We start from the raw sequence: 13,987 nt of genomic DNA, 5'->3' as shown, positions 1-13,987 counted from the left end.
GCCAACTCCGATCCCCCACTCCCAGCCCCGTTAGCCCAACCTCATTCGTTCATCTCTCGCCTTCCTCTTCTCCCCCAGTAAAGAGCCCCCCCAGAGCCCAGACTTCTCCTCATCCTCCCTTCTTCTGCTTCTGCTCTTGGCCAAGTCTGGCTTTTGGTCGCTTCCATTTGCTTTGGTCTCAACTGATTGTTCTTCGGCACCTGGGTCTTCCTGATCTCTCTGCTGCATCTGCTGCACAATTGCTTTCTTCTCATCCCAGCCCATCCGCCTAGGCCTGGTCTGGACCTGATCCTCGCTCTCCTCCAACCGAAGTGTTCACTGGGCATTTCTCTGACCATCTTGCCGACCTTCGATATTCATCCCTGCTTCTTTTGGTTCTGTCCGTCATCAGACTCGAAGCCTGACATCTACATCGACATCACTAGCCTACCTACACCATCATCTTCTTCTCCAATATCGCAAGTATCGCCAGATTCTCACCTACTTCTACTGTTGGCTCGCCCTCAGCAACCCGGATTCTGATAACCGTCTCCCCACGTCAGCCCTCCCTCCCTCCGGTACATGTCAAATCGACGTCGGAGGTCCTGCATGAAGTACAGCATAGCGCAGCAACGTATCCCTCCACCAGTGCCTACCTAAAAGACTGTCAGCGTCTCCTCTCTGCCCATCACCACGGCTCGACACCACACCACCATCGAACAAGATCCCGGTCCGGGGCTGCGTCTGCTGTTCGTTGCAAGCCACCTCTAGCTTCACAGGCCTCCACATCGCGACTTGTCTCATTGCTTGGCTTTTCCTCTTCCTCTCACCCTCTACGGAATAGTCTACCTATCCCTCCAGGCCCCCTCCAGCTCCCCCCTCCCACCGTGGATCTCGGTCTCCCCTACTCGGATCCCCCTCTCCCCTGGTCCCTGTGGTCCAAGCTACTGATCTGTTGCTCCATTCACATCCAGTGGCTTGTAGCGTCACAACACTAGCTACGGATGCCCAGGTCCGCGCCCACACGCCATCCGCCAGCCCTATATTACTCTATCCTCCGTCACCCGTGACTCGCGGCCCCCAAACTCCTTCCCGCTGTGAAGGCTGCTGAGAGCTGCCCAAACACCCTGTCATTGCACATCTGATCAGCAAGCCGAGAAAGCAAACTATTATATCACCCCAGTCAAGACACAACTACTCGTCATTGCCCTTCTTTGCTTTTGATCGACATTCAAAGAGAGGTCTAAGCAACAACCGTTGTGCCTCTCCTCCTGAATCTTCTCACCTTATCTTTGCTTTTCCCACCTCACCCTCCTCTACCTACCTACTCCTACAAAGTACTGAAGCCTGCCCCCCTTCAACCTGGACTCTTTTCTTCTTGGCGCCTTTTTACAACTCCTTTAGTCATGTAAGTGCGAGAGCCTAGAGCTCGAACCGAGGGATATACCCCGTCCCTCAGCAGATCGCCCCTCCGCCGGACCCGTTCCCCGTCCTGGTCGATTCTACACTAGGCTTACCCTGTCTAACCGCCGAGTTCACAGACCACCCGTCATCGCGCCGACCCTTAGCTTGCCTTAGTTACTATCTCCGCGCCCCGGTCCCCCCTTCTACCCTAAAGAGCTCCCGAATCCCCTGCATTCCGGCCAGACACTTTTTTTTTTTTGTGGTGGTTCAGCTTCTCAACTTCGCCGTCTTCAGTAACACTTTTGTTGGGATCAAGGGTCAGACAGACATCTTCGTGCGCGACAAAGAGTCCAAGGCGATGAATGCATATGCGACAAAGCCTCGGCCATAGATTCCACCTCAACTCTACACAGCGACGATGTCGTCCTACAACGGCGCCGACGCGAACTCGGTCACATCGACCAGCCCCGCCTCCGAAGACTCCCAAGCAAAGCCCAAGAGGGCCAGAACCAGTAAACCGAAAGTTAAGACAGGATGCAATAACTGCAAGTACGTGACGCACCCCTGCTGTACTCGTGTTCGTGGGCAAGAGCCTAACATGCTCACCGTAGACAACGGCGCATCAAGTGCGACGAAAGACGACCCTCCTGCTCGCAGTGTGTACGCTCCAAGAAGATTTGCACCGGGTATCCACCTCCGAGCCGCAGCGCGAGACCTCACGAGGTTCTCGCCATTGCTCCAAAGCCTCTCCTGGCCGCCGCTCCAACCAACGCCGCTCCCGCGCGAGCCCCCATCGAATTACCTCCCAGACGAGTTCAGAAGATTCAGCGCCGACTGACTCCTCCGCAAACCCCGAATGACGCTCCTTCAGCCATCACCATGTACCGCCCAGCGGGCAATTTACAGCTGTCACCTCAAGAAGGTCTCTATTTCCAGTTGTTCCGCACTCATACCGCAAACGAATTATCTGGTTATTTCGATTCCGTCTTCTGGACGCAGACAGTCCTACAAGAATGTCATGCTGAGCCCGCCATCCGCCACGCAGTGGTCGCTCTTGGGGCTCTGTATAAGACCCTAGAGCAGTCCTGCGAGTCCCCGCCAGGCTCACCATCCGACGTGATGAACCCCATGGATGGCGCATATCGACATTGGGAAGTGGCAGTCAAACAGTACTCGGAGGCCATCAACGCACTCGTCCAGCTCCACCGTGACCAGAAGTCGCATCGGACTCTGTTGATGGCAAGTGTACTGTTGGCTTGCTTCGACTCGTTCGTCGGGGACCATCGCCAAGCGATACGACAAATTCAGACTGGCCTCAGCTTACTGGAGAAGCTGCGGGCCGAGCGAAGAAAATCGTTTGTACCTCTCTCCGAGGAGCCTGTTGAGGAAGAACTGGTCAAAATGTTCACGAGGCTGGCCATCCAAGCCAAGTCGTACGACATGGCCTTCCACTTCCCCGAGCCATACGTGATTCGGCTTACGCCCCAAAACCCCGAGCTCCCCCAGTCTCCCCCTTCGGACGCCGGCAGCTCACCGTCATCCATGAGCTCATCATCGATGCCGGAACAATTCTTCAATTTGATGGAGGCTCGCATCGCTTGGGACAAGCTTCTCGAGAAGATGCTTCGCTTTACCGAAACCTTGTTCACGTATCAAAAATCAACAGGCGCCAACGGACCGATGGGCATTCTCCCCAAATCGTTGAAACAGTATGGCATGAGCTTCAAGGGACAACTTGACGCTTGGTCCGAAGCATTTGAGTATCTCCTCGAATCGCGCACAGCGCCCGGCGTCAGTCATCAAGAAAAGGCCGGCATCGCGGTCCTGAAAATGTTCCAGATCATGAGCCAGATTCTGTTCCTTATGACGTACAGCGACAACGAGTCGCAGTTTGACGTCTTCCAACCCCATTTCAAGGCCATTGTCGACCTTGCTTCTGAAGTGGTGGGCGATGAAGAGAGACGAGCGGCAGCCAAGAGGTGTCCCGACCCTTCGCAGTGTACTCACCGTCACAATCATACCCCGGATATCTTTGGCGGTCACGAGTACAATACTTTCCACATCAAGCCGAGCTTCAGTGCCGACCTGGGTATCGTCCCGCCCTTGTTTGTGGTGGCCACCAAATGTAGGCATTCCGTCATCCGGCGACAGGCCATCCAGCTTTTGAGAAGCAGCGCGCGGCGGGAAGGCATGTGGGACAGTGAGCTCACAGCGCGAATTGGACGGTGGGTTGCCACGATTGAGGAGGAAGAGCCTTTATCTTCACCGTCTCCCGACGCGCGTGGCTCCCAAGCCGGCGCCAATGGAAGACACGGATCGGTGGATTTTGGCGAGGGCATTCCGCTAGGACCTGGTGGCAATGCTCGTTGGGATGATCGAAGGAACAGTGCGATTCCCGGACTGATCAAAGCGAAGCGATCTGTCCCCGAAGAGAAGCGCGTCATGGTTCGGGCGGTGGACTTTGACCTGAGGGCCAGATTTGCCAACCTCCAGGTCGGTACTCGTGGCATCATCACCGGCATGCCAGACATGCGGTCCCGTGTTACCCATATCACGTGGTAGGCCACTGCCTAAGAAAAGGAGAGCATTTGAGGATGATGGGGCTTGAGCGAGCGAATTTCATGGGAGACATTGAATTGGTCATAATTGCGTTTGATTTTTGTATTGGATATACCCCCGGCAATGTGCAAGACACGAGTGGTCATTGGGCCGTTTCTGGATCTCTTCTCAGCCACCTTACTACACAACTACGACAAAAAGTCATATGATCTGATGATTTATGGGAGTATCAAAGCGTTGTTACTGTCATAAGGACACAAGAGCACCGAAGCCGGCAAGGCCGTGGGTTTCAAGCAAGGAAGTGAGCGATAGCACTGCATTTCAGAGGCGTCGTGATCACACAAGAGGGAGAGCGTGAGAGAACGAAAAACAAAAGAGATCAAAACCTGGACTGCGCAAGCAATAATAGTCAACCTGTAGGTTAATCAAGACAACGATGACGCGGCACTAGGGCATGCACGAGAAAAGATACATTTGGCTGGTTTCCACATTGATTCAAGCTGTCATTGCGAGTGAATGCATACCAAACTTAAAGTAGAGATGTGATGTCTATCAGCTGATGGCAGACAGAGTCCGAAGGCATATGGACTTGTAGAGGGCACTTGCCGTCATTCACGGACCACGCATACCTAAGACCTACCCCAAGCACGGACTCCCGCGGCTGACAGGTTAACGAGCGGTAAGGTACCGGTATACTATCTGAGTTCTGTCCGCCCGGCCCGGTCTCGTGTGGATCCTTTTCGGGGACCGATGGCCGGCGGCTGGTTCCACTTTCTTCCGCGAACGTCCCGAGGCCGAGCGGAGAAGCGGTCCGCATTCGACATTGAGCATGATGGCTGCGTTTTTCGAAGCCTTCTCAGTGAAATCCACAGTACCTCGACATGTTCTTCGGAAGTGTGCCTACCCGACGCCGAGTTGAGGAAAGGGGAGAGCCCTGGGAAGAGTGTCCTCACGTGTTAATCTAGTCGAGAGTAGTACTTGGTATAGTGGAGGCAGGCCATCTCGAATTTCACTTTGGGGAGATGAGGGGGGGTCGGCTTGACCATTCAATGTCACTGTTCGTCTGTCTCCTAGCAACGGGGGCGCTGTTGGGATGATGCCAGCGAGAATTAGGGGAAAGGGATGGACAAATTTTTGCTTTCGATTCACGGTGACGTTCCGTCTGCTGGATGGAATTTTCTCTGGGCGATGCAGCTTATTTGTGTATGGCAATGCTTGACTGGTCCAAGGAGATGAGGAGTAGAACTTGACGCTGCTTCCATCCCATCACAGTTCATCACAACTCATCTACGTTAGCAAATGCGCAAGAGGTTCTCTCTCGCTCTCCAGTGACTGTGCTTGAATAGAGGAACCGACGAGGAGGGGCAAGATGTGATGGCAGCGAGGGGCAACGAGAGATCGACCCGCCCCCCAGTGGGTTGCTGTTTGTCATGACTCCATAAGAGAACAGAGAAGAAGAAGCAACAGAAGGCAAAAGAGCGCGCAGTATAGAATAGCGCGGCTAATAGAGCTGGTGAGAAAACGAGAACGCATGAATTAACCATTTGGCTTCACAGCGGTTTTCCCGGTCACGGTAGCAGATTAGCGGATACCCACGGGCAGTTGCCGCGTCTTAGCCTGGGTAGGGCGGTGACACGAATACAGAATGTGGATAGGAGTGAAGAAAAAATGGCGATCTAGAAGCAGCCAGTTCAGAAGTTGCCAGGTGAGTGGGGGGGGGGGGGAAAGCTGCTGTTGTTGTTTCTTCTCTCATCTTTTTTTTTCTTCAAAAATTTTGCTGATGAGGAAGGTGAACTTTCATGGAAGATCGTTGCTCAGAGAGGTCCTATTGCGGACGAGACCCCGCTAGGGGTCCAGGCACGGTGGTCTTGGACTGGGTAAGAAGAAGGAGGAGGATCCTTCCCATCGGGTCTAGCTTTTCGGTCTTCAGCATTGAGCGGGAGCTTAACACAATGATCTGAGAATGCCGAGAGGGAGACACCACGGCAGCATGTGGCTCGGTTAGCGGTAAGCACGTTCAGGGCACGCTTGAGTTGTATTCTTGGCGATAGCGTACTCTAGAGACATTCCCAATTGAGTTTGGATCGCAAGGAGTGTCAAGATGGACTTACAGCAAACGAAAAAAAAAAAAAAATTCACCATGCAAACGCAAGTGTCCAATGGGCCCGCTGGAAAATGCTCCGTCTGGCGCCAATTGGGTGCGTCTGGGATTTCCAAAAAGTTCGAGATCAACAGGGACGTGGGGGACACGATCCAATGACATCAGTCACCGCCGCCCGAATGTGCAATGGCCAGTCAAGATTGCAGTCTTCGTCCTCTATCCTTGAGAGCTGGCGTCACAGAAACCCAAACAGCACAAGCACATACGAGAGGTGACGAGGTGACGAGAGAGATGCAGGCGACCTGTTGGAAAATTTTCTTCATTTGCTTTTCCCCTTGTCTGTTTGTTCCTGGCGTTACGGTTGCCTCTCTGCTGTGGCCCATTCACCCCTCCCCTCGCTCCTCTTTCCCCCACGTATTCAGAACCACAGGGTCCCTTTTTTAACAGATTTTTCTACCCATTCAATGGGAGAATAACAAACAAACAATACGAGACAGGAGTAATAGTACATGTACCAAGAATTTGATAAGCAGCCCAGGTTCACGCCTTGGACACCTCGCTTTGGTACTTAATACCCAAGACATCGTTGCCCCTTGTGCCACCCAATCCACCCCTCCACCGCCTGAGCTTTGCTTCTGAACAAAATCCTTTGCGACTCAGGCTAATTACAACCCCGCCAACTTTTTTTTTTCCCTCTTGTAATCACTACCCCGCCACGAAAGAAAGTTGAAAAATCTCATAGCACCCTTCTTGACATTTCTCTTCCCTCCTTCTTTGACTCTCCTCACTCACTCACTCGCTTCTCACACTTCATCACCTATTCTCTTACTCCTCCACACACACACATAAACAATACCGCCAAAATGACTGAAATGGTTGAGACTGGTGTCACCTACGAGCAGCTCGCTGACCTCGAGCGCGAGTTCGAGCTCGTTGAGAACGAGATTGGTATGTTTTGATTCTGTTTGCACAAGCCCTGACATCCCCCACGGACAAGAGATGAAGGCATCGTCTTCTCTCCATCTCTTTTCCTTACCTCGCCTCTATTTCTCACCCGACTGACACCCCTCGCCAGTCCGCAAGCAGTACGAGCTCTCCAAGCCTCTGTACGAGAAGCGCGCCGCCGTCGTCTCCAAGATCCCCAACTTCTGGGCCCTCGTCTTTGAGCAGTCGCCCCCCGAGGTCGACGAGCACATCCAGCCCTCCGACGCCGCCCTGCTCCTCTCCTCCCTCAAGACCATCTCCGTCTCCCGCCCCGAGATCGAGAACGGCTCCGGCGGCGACCCCCGCTCCCTCACCATCCGCTTCGAGTTCAACGAGAACGACTACTTTGAGGACGCCGTCGTCGAAAAGACCTTTTGGTACCGCCACTCCGCCACCTACACCGGCCTCGTCTCCGAGCCCGTCGACATCAAGTGGAAGGCCGGCAAGGACCTGACCGAGGGCCTGCTCTCCGCCGCCAAGAAGGTCTGGGACCAGGGCCCCATCACCCCCGGCAAGCTCACCCCCGAGGCCGAGGCCCTCCGCAAGAAGGTCGAGGAGACCGCCATGGGCGGCGTCTCCTTCTTCTCCTTCTTCGGCTACGTCGGCAAGCGCATCTCCGCCGAGGAGAGCGCCGCCGCCCTCGCCAAGGAGGTCAAGGAGTTCGAGGACCGCAAGGCCGGCAAGAAGACCGCCGAGGTGGAGGAGGAGGGCGACGAGGACGAGACCGAGTTCGAGCTCGAGATCTTCCCCGACGGCGACGACGTCGCCGTCGCCATCGCCACCGACCTGTGGCCCGAGGCGCTCCACTACTTTAGTAAGTTCCTCCGCGACGGTGCCGTCGCTGCCGAAGAAGGACGAGACGGAGACTTACTCTCAATGATAGCCCAAGCGCAGGAGGCCGGCGAGCTGTCCGATGCCGACTTTGAGTCCGACGACGAGGAGGACGAGGACGAGGAGATGGGCGACGCCGAGACCACCCCCAACAAGAAGCGCAAGGCTTAGATTGACGACTTACCACCGACGACGACAACACCCCACACCCCACAACACACATGCGCATGATGATGAACTTTCTTAATATTAGACAAAACCTGGTGATACCATGATCGAGTCCCCCTCCTAGAGGAAGAGGGAGGGACTCTCAATTCAAAAAGTTTTCGTTTGTTATACCATTACTCGTCCCTGTTGTTACATTATGTGACCCTGCTGTTCATGTCTGCGACTGAGAGATCTTGAATTCATGCGCGACCTCAACTCGTCATTTGCCGACGTTCCTCGTTCCTACATCGATTAGGACGGCCTCGCCACCGTCTGGCCGAGTTCATACCTGCCATGCGTGGAGCTAAGCTCCGCAGCACCATGTTCTGCGGGTAACTCGACGGGGTTGAAGTGGTCGGTATAACCTTCGTGTAGCGCATTGATCCCGGCCGGTCCATTGTATCCATATTGCGCGCTGCCAGGCTTCTCGTACTCTGGAGGCGTTCCGCCTGTCTCCTGCTGCGGCGCCGCCTGGTATCGTTTCCTCCTCAGGAAGAACACTACGAGACAAATTACGAGGACAAGGCCTACAACACCGCCCACAACGGCACCTACGATGGTACCGATAGGCGGATTGGATGGCTTAGAACCTTGCGGAGTCGAAGTTGCGCTGCCCGCATTGGACTGTTCAGTAGGTGAAGGATCCGAGGTCGAGTTGGTGGGCGCCGCTGCTGCTTGGTCAATATCTTGAGATATAGACACACATTCTGAATTAAAGTCACGCTCACTTACGCTCAGAAAACAGGCCTTGACCTCTTCGCCCAATCGACGGAGTCTAGTCCCCCCTGGGCATACCATCGTTTGACCGCGTCCGACGACTCGTACGTTGTTGCCTGGTAATCATACCCGTCAGACCAGCGCATCTCCGTCATATCAGAGATGCCCAACCCGAGCCTCCAGGGATCCGGTCTGTCAGCGACCTGGGGAAGTCTAAGGACCCGTCCCTCCCTCCAATAGAAAGCATCTGACGGCCTCCTTCGCCCTCGACCACGCACGCATGGTCCGCCCGAATGGCCGACGAGCCTGCTGCCTTGAAGAAGACAAATCCGGGTAAGCTCAGGACGTAGACGTCGCCAGAGACGCTGCCGGTCGCGGTGCTCATGCCGCCATAGAGGAAGCTGAGTAACGCACTGGCATTAGAACCGCCACTTCCTATGCTTAAGCGATACGATGGGAAGTTGTTCCCCTTACATCTCGTACGTGCTATTGGTGCTGGAAGCACCCACGACACAAAACTTTCCTCGTGTCGCTGGCCTGGAGCCTGTGGTCTGCTAGGTATGCCACTTGTCGGCTGAGTAAGTGTCAGTGCCTTGTTGAACTACGCGTCGCCAAGAGAGTCTACTGACTGCTGGGATTATACAAGGTGACCTTGTTGAAATCCATCGCAGTCAAGGTCCCATTCGGAAACGAGACTGGTGCCTGGCCTCCGCCTTAGAAGAGCAGTATTCCGCTAGATCCAAACGGCACAAACTGTGCTGAGCCTCTTATCAAGGTCCCGTATTGACCGAAACCTGTAGAGGACGTATTTTGTATCTCTCCGGAAGTCATGTTGTACGATATAAGTCCAGGAAGGGCGAGAGCACTATTATAGGTAGAGGTATCTGTTCCGAAGTTCGCAAACCCGCCAAAGTAGTATCCCACATCTTTGCTCTGCGTTAAATAGGCTTCTGTGGTGCGGGTGAGCTTGCTGAAAGCGACGACGCTCGCCGGGGTGACCTGCGTCCAGGTTCCGCCACCATTGCCATCCACTTCGAAGTGCCATAACTCTTTTGCCGGGGGTGTGTCGGAGTAGACTACCGTGCCGCCCCAAACGTAGAACCCGTTTGAGGATGGGTCGCGCCATATGGCCTGCTTTTCGAGTTTCGGTCCATGTTTGGGGGTGGATGTCATCGTGACGCTGGAGTTGGTCCATAATTGCTCAAGACAGATGGAGAGTGTCGAATTGACTGGAGAAAGCAACCGAAGTGTATGGTGTGTCCTCATTCAATTTGAATGAGACGTGAACCCTACCTGTCCACGATGGGTGATTGAGAGTGGTCCCGTTTTTGCCGTTGTACAGCTGGGATACCTCGCCGCCGTCTATATACACATAGCCACCTATGACGATTGCTACTCAAGTCAAAATGCAACCCTCGACCGTGAGGAGTCTTAAAAGGTTTTCGACATACCTGAAGGGAAAGCTCTCCTCAGAAAATCAGACGGAGACGGAGCGTCATCGCGGACTATCAGCTGTGATCTTCCAAAGGGGTTCCAGCACCGCGCTGAAACCACGAACCAAGCGAACAGCAATAACGCTGTACGACACATTTATAGATAAACTGAACCCAATCGGCCTAAACTCTCTGACGAAGAAAGATAAAGAAGGGATGCGCTGTCTTCGGAAGTCTGAAGTATGGCGTTGGGGAAATGGATGTATGAGGGAAACAGCAAATATCTCCTGGCTTCGAGAATTAGTTCCATCGTCTTGGAGCAAACTTGCCTCAGCCGCAGCCCGCAGGTTTCTGTCTCTTGGTCTATCACGCCACCAGTTTCTATCTCTGTGTGACCAGACTGGAGAATCTGGTGGACGCAAGGGAATGAACTTCGGGCTTTGGCTTAGCTTGAGGCTGCCATTTTTCGTCCGACGATTGACTACTGGCTACATCCACCTGCTGCGAAGCTTGGGTATGGATGTCGGCCTAGAATTTATTTATCTCCATCGAGGCTGTGGCAGGGAGGGTGAGGCGAGACAAATGTTAGACGACGTGGCTGTCGTTGTACGGCCATGTGGGAGCCCGCAGCTCTCTGGAAGAAGCCTGAGGCTTGGCTAAGGAATGATTGCTGTCATGAGCATGTTTCCGCAAGACTTCTGGTGGCGGCTTTGAGGATACTTCTCAATCGCAAGATACAGCAGTGCAAGTGAATCAGGTGAATTGGATCTGGGAGAAGTCATGTATTGAACGACCGCACATGTGGTTTTTTAAGCTTGACAGTTGGGATAGCCCCAACGACGCCTTGCTCCTTCTTGAAATTCCGTGGAGCCCAGGTAGGCAGCCTGCCCATATCCAGGCGTAAGCAAGTCTGAGACTTAAGCTATGAGGTTGATCTTAGCAAGGCCAGCCTGAATATCTTGATTCATTGGCCAAAATAACTAGAAATGAAGCGCTTATCATTGGCTCTTGTACACGCATGCATTTTGATATCAAATTAGAGCGTTCTTATCTCGTAGTATTCGACTGTGATATTCTGGCTCGCCGATGGTGACTGAAGGTCAAGCGCACAGCAAGCACCTCTTGCGGGTAGTTGTTATAGTAAGTAATTGCTATGTTTATATCCTCGCGCGTGGCTGAGAATCTCGAGTTGTTTTACGATTTGGTCGCTCTTCGCGTTCAAGCCTCAAGACCGAAGGCGCATCCACCCTCCCCCAAGCATATGAAGGTCCACAACTTTAGTCGTATTACCTTACTAAAACGACACTAGTGAGAGCACAATGGGCATTTGGGTTTCTCATCCCGCAACTCGAACGTATTTGGGTTCCATCTTGTCGTTCCAGATCCGACAGAGATCCTGTCGGAGGTATTCGTAGACTTGCAATTCATCGTAGACAGGGCTCGGGTCTCGGTGAAAGACCTTCCCAGGCCGGCAGATCACGGAGACCGAAGATGTATAATAGTGGAGATTTCGGCGGACAGTTTCGGAGGTATGTGTCTACGACTCTCCGGTCCGTCCTTGTCTGTCGGGGCTTGTTGGTCACTTGTCTGATGTATTCCCGACTACTAGCACCGTAGCTTACTAACACCACAGCCCACTATTAGGTGTTCGGTTCTCGATTGTCTGACGAATGTGGTAGGTGACATTGGCATCTAAACCCAATCCTCCTCCCAAAGTTGTGATGACGTCAAAAGTCTGGGGAAATGGCTTTGTAGAGTTTAGGTGATGCGCACCACAGACCCCCTCCCGTAGCCGCCGCCCGGGAGCCACTTCGACTTACCCGCATCTAGCCATCCTATGGGAACACCTCCGATTCTTTACCACTCGCGCTCGCCCTTTCGCGCGTACCTCATTTGTAAGCGGCCGTTTGGTCCCGGGGTCTTGCAGAGGTTCGAGGCCCCCTGTCTTTGATACATATTAAGGTTCAGTCACAGTCTTTAACGTTCCCACGATGTCATGGCGAGGGTCATCTCTAAGTAAAATGAGATTACCATCCACGATTCCCAAGAGAATCTCAAAACACATCACACCCAGCGCAAACCGTACTTTCTCACACAGCCAGATCAGAGCTATCAGCATGGCGACAGCATACAAGATCAATGTTCCGGTGACGAATACGGGACTGTGGAAGTTTGATCAGAAAGATGCTGCCGCGAGCAAGGTGTCTGAGCTACTACAGGAGGATCTCGAGGTACGGACAAATTGTACCTTACATAGGAGTGAGCGGTGTGCTAATATTGTACAGAAACATCATGTCTTCTTCAACCAAGAAGGCTTCCACAACCACGTGAGCTCAAATACTCGGATCATCTCATAGCCAGCCTCTAACATCGTTCAAGATCCCTCATCAGGTCCTAGCCCTCTTCGGTACCGGCGCAGGCCCCGACGCCATTCAAGCGGCGTACAAGAAAAACGCAGACTACCAGCGCCCAGCGCAGACCCCACGTGATTCCGTCGCAGATGAGCTGCACGACTGGGACCGCGCGAAAGCGTACCTCGGCAAGGAAAAGCACTACCCAGACTTCCTCCTCTTCTTCCAGCGCGAGATTGAGAGGCTCGGGGGCTGGGAGGCGGCGTTGAAAGAGCACCTCTTCAAGGGCGACGAGCGCGCCGACGACATGTTCCAGCGTATGTTTGCGGGCTTTTTGCACCCCATTATCCAGCTCATGTATGGTGTCGAGTGGGAGCAGCCCGCCATCGTCGCCGAGGGGCTGGCACAGGCCGCGGTGCATAAGAACCAGCTCAAGGACTTTTTTGACGAGACGGAGAAGCGTGCGGCGGCAGCGAGTGAGCGTATGCCGCCGATTTCGGATCTTGTTGAGGAGATTCGTCGTGACCAGAAGCTTGCTCAAGCTGCTCAGATGAAGGACGCGAACAAGATCTTTGACGGGATTCTGAAGCGCGCGCCGGAGGAGATGCTGCGGATCGCGAGCAAGGTCAAGGTTCATCCGGAGGAGCTGGATGAGAGGACGGCCGAGATGTTCCATAATGCCTTTTACGTTGCTGGCGGCGCGGCTCTTCGGCCGGGTAAGGAGCCAAAGTGGGATTTCTTCTTGATGTAAGTGTGATCCGTTTTTTCCTTCTTGGGAGAGGCTGGAGACGAGAGTGTCAGACCCTGATGCTGTAAACAGTCACCACACGAACGCTGCGCCCATCTTTCTCAGCTTCAACTCCATGCCGTGGATCTCGACGGAGAACAAGGTGCGCATGCTGGAGTACAAGATCCGGATGGACCTCGTGCAGTATGCGGCGCGCGGGTGCCCGCCGCTCCGCCTAGAGGACGTCAAGTCGTACAAGCCAAAGGACAAAGATGAGGGCAAGGACTTGGTCTCCAAGCCGACTGGTAACTTTTTCATCTTTCGTCTCACTTAGAACAGTGGCTGATGGACTCTACAGACCTCCTTCCAAGATTTCACAACTTTGTAGATGACGGCCACACGATCAAGGTGGTCAGAGCACTTGGGATTTGCCAGGACCTTTCAGCAAAGTATGGCGACAAACCCTGGATCGAGATCAAGGATGGGGAGTGGCTCAACCTCACCTACATGTTGTTGGATAGCACTGAACATGACGAGACGAGATGGGTTCGTTCAGCGGGCTTTGAAGAGGCGTGGAAGGTGAGACAAAGAATCATCGTTTGTAATGTAAATTCATGATACTGACGCTGCTTCTAGGGCGTCCCTGATCGCGATTGACTAGCCGACGGTGGCAGGACGATATCAAGGTTGTAAA

At 53.7% G+C, this 13,987-nt stretch overlaps 4 protein-coding genes across 4 annotated transcripts; 3 read left to right on the top strand and 1 right to left on the bottom strand.

Moving 5' to 3' along the window:
* Positions 1 to 1,801: 1,801 nt before the first annotated feature.
* Positions 1,802 to 3,945, top strand: CLUP02_08188 (uncharacterized protein; the record flags this gene model as incomplete). The annotated part of the gene is made up of 2 exons (XM_049287178.1): positions 1,802 to 1,932; positions 1,995 to 3,945. 2 exons carry the CDS (start codon positions 1,802 to 1,804, stop codon positions 3,943 to 3,945), a joined length of 2,082 nt encoding a protein of 693 aa, XP_049144321.1.
* A 2,961-nt stretch (positions 3,946 to 6,906) lies between these two features.
* Positions 6,907 to 8,029, top strand: CLUP02_08187 (uncharacterized protein; the record flags this gene model as incomplete). The annotated part of the gene is made up of 2 exons (XM_049287177.1): positions 6,907 to 6,991; positions 7,119 to 8,029. 2 exons carry the CDS (start codon positions 6,907 to 6,909, stop codon positions 8,027 to 8,029), a joined length of 996 nt encoding a protein of 331 aa, XP_049144320.1.
* A 288-nt stretch (positions 8,030 to 8,317) lies between these two features.
* On the bottom strand, positions 8,318 to 9,955 carry CLUP02_08186 (kelch repeat protein; the record flags this gene model as incomplete). The annotated part of the gene is made up of 4 exons (XM_049287176.1): positions 8,318 to 8,792; positions 8,861 to 8,974; positions 9,061 to 9,183; positions 9,687 to 9,955. The coding sequence occupies 4 exons, from the start codon at positions 9,953 to 9,955 to the stop codon at positions 8,318 to 8,320; spliced, it is 981 nt and encodes a 326-aa protein (XP_049144319.1).
* Positions 9,956 to 12,332: 2,377 nt separating this feature from the next.
* On the top strand, positions 12,333 to 13,950 carry CLUP02_08185 (HypA protein; the record flags this gene model as incomplete). The annotated part of the gene is made up of 5 exons (XM_049287175.1): positions 12,333 to 12,446; positions 12,607 to 13,313; positions 13,387 to 13,598; positions 13,652 to 13,872; positions 13,930 to 13,950. 5 exons carry the CDS (start codon positions 12,333 to 12,335, stop codon positions 13,948 to 13,950), a joined length of 1,275 nt encoding a protein of 424 aa, XP_049144318.1.
* Between the last annotated feature and the right edge of the window lie 37 nt (positions 13,951 to 13,987).

This window comes from Colletotrichum lupini, chromosome 4, assembly GCF_023278565.1.
Source record: "Colletotrichum lupini chromosome 4, complete sequence".
Taxonomy (NCBI): domain Eukaryota; kingdom Fungi; phylum Ascomycota; class Sordariomycetes; order Glomerellales; family Glomerellaceae; genus Colletotrichum; species Colletotrichum lupini.
This window is presented reverse-complemented; position numbering and strand designations above follow the sequence as displayed.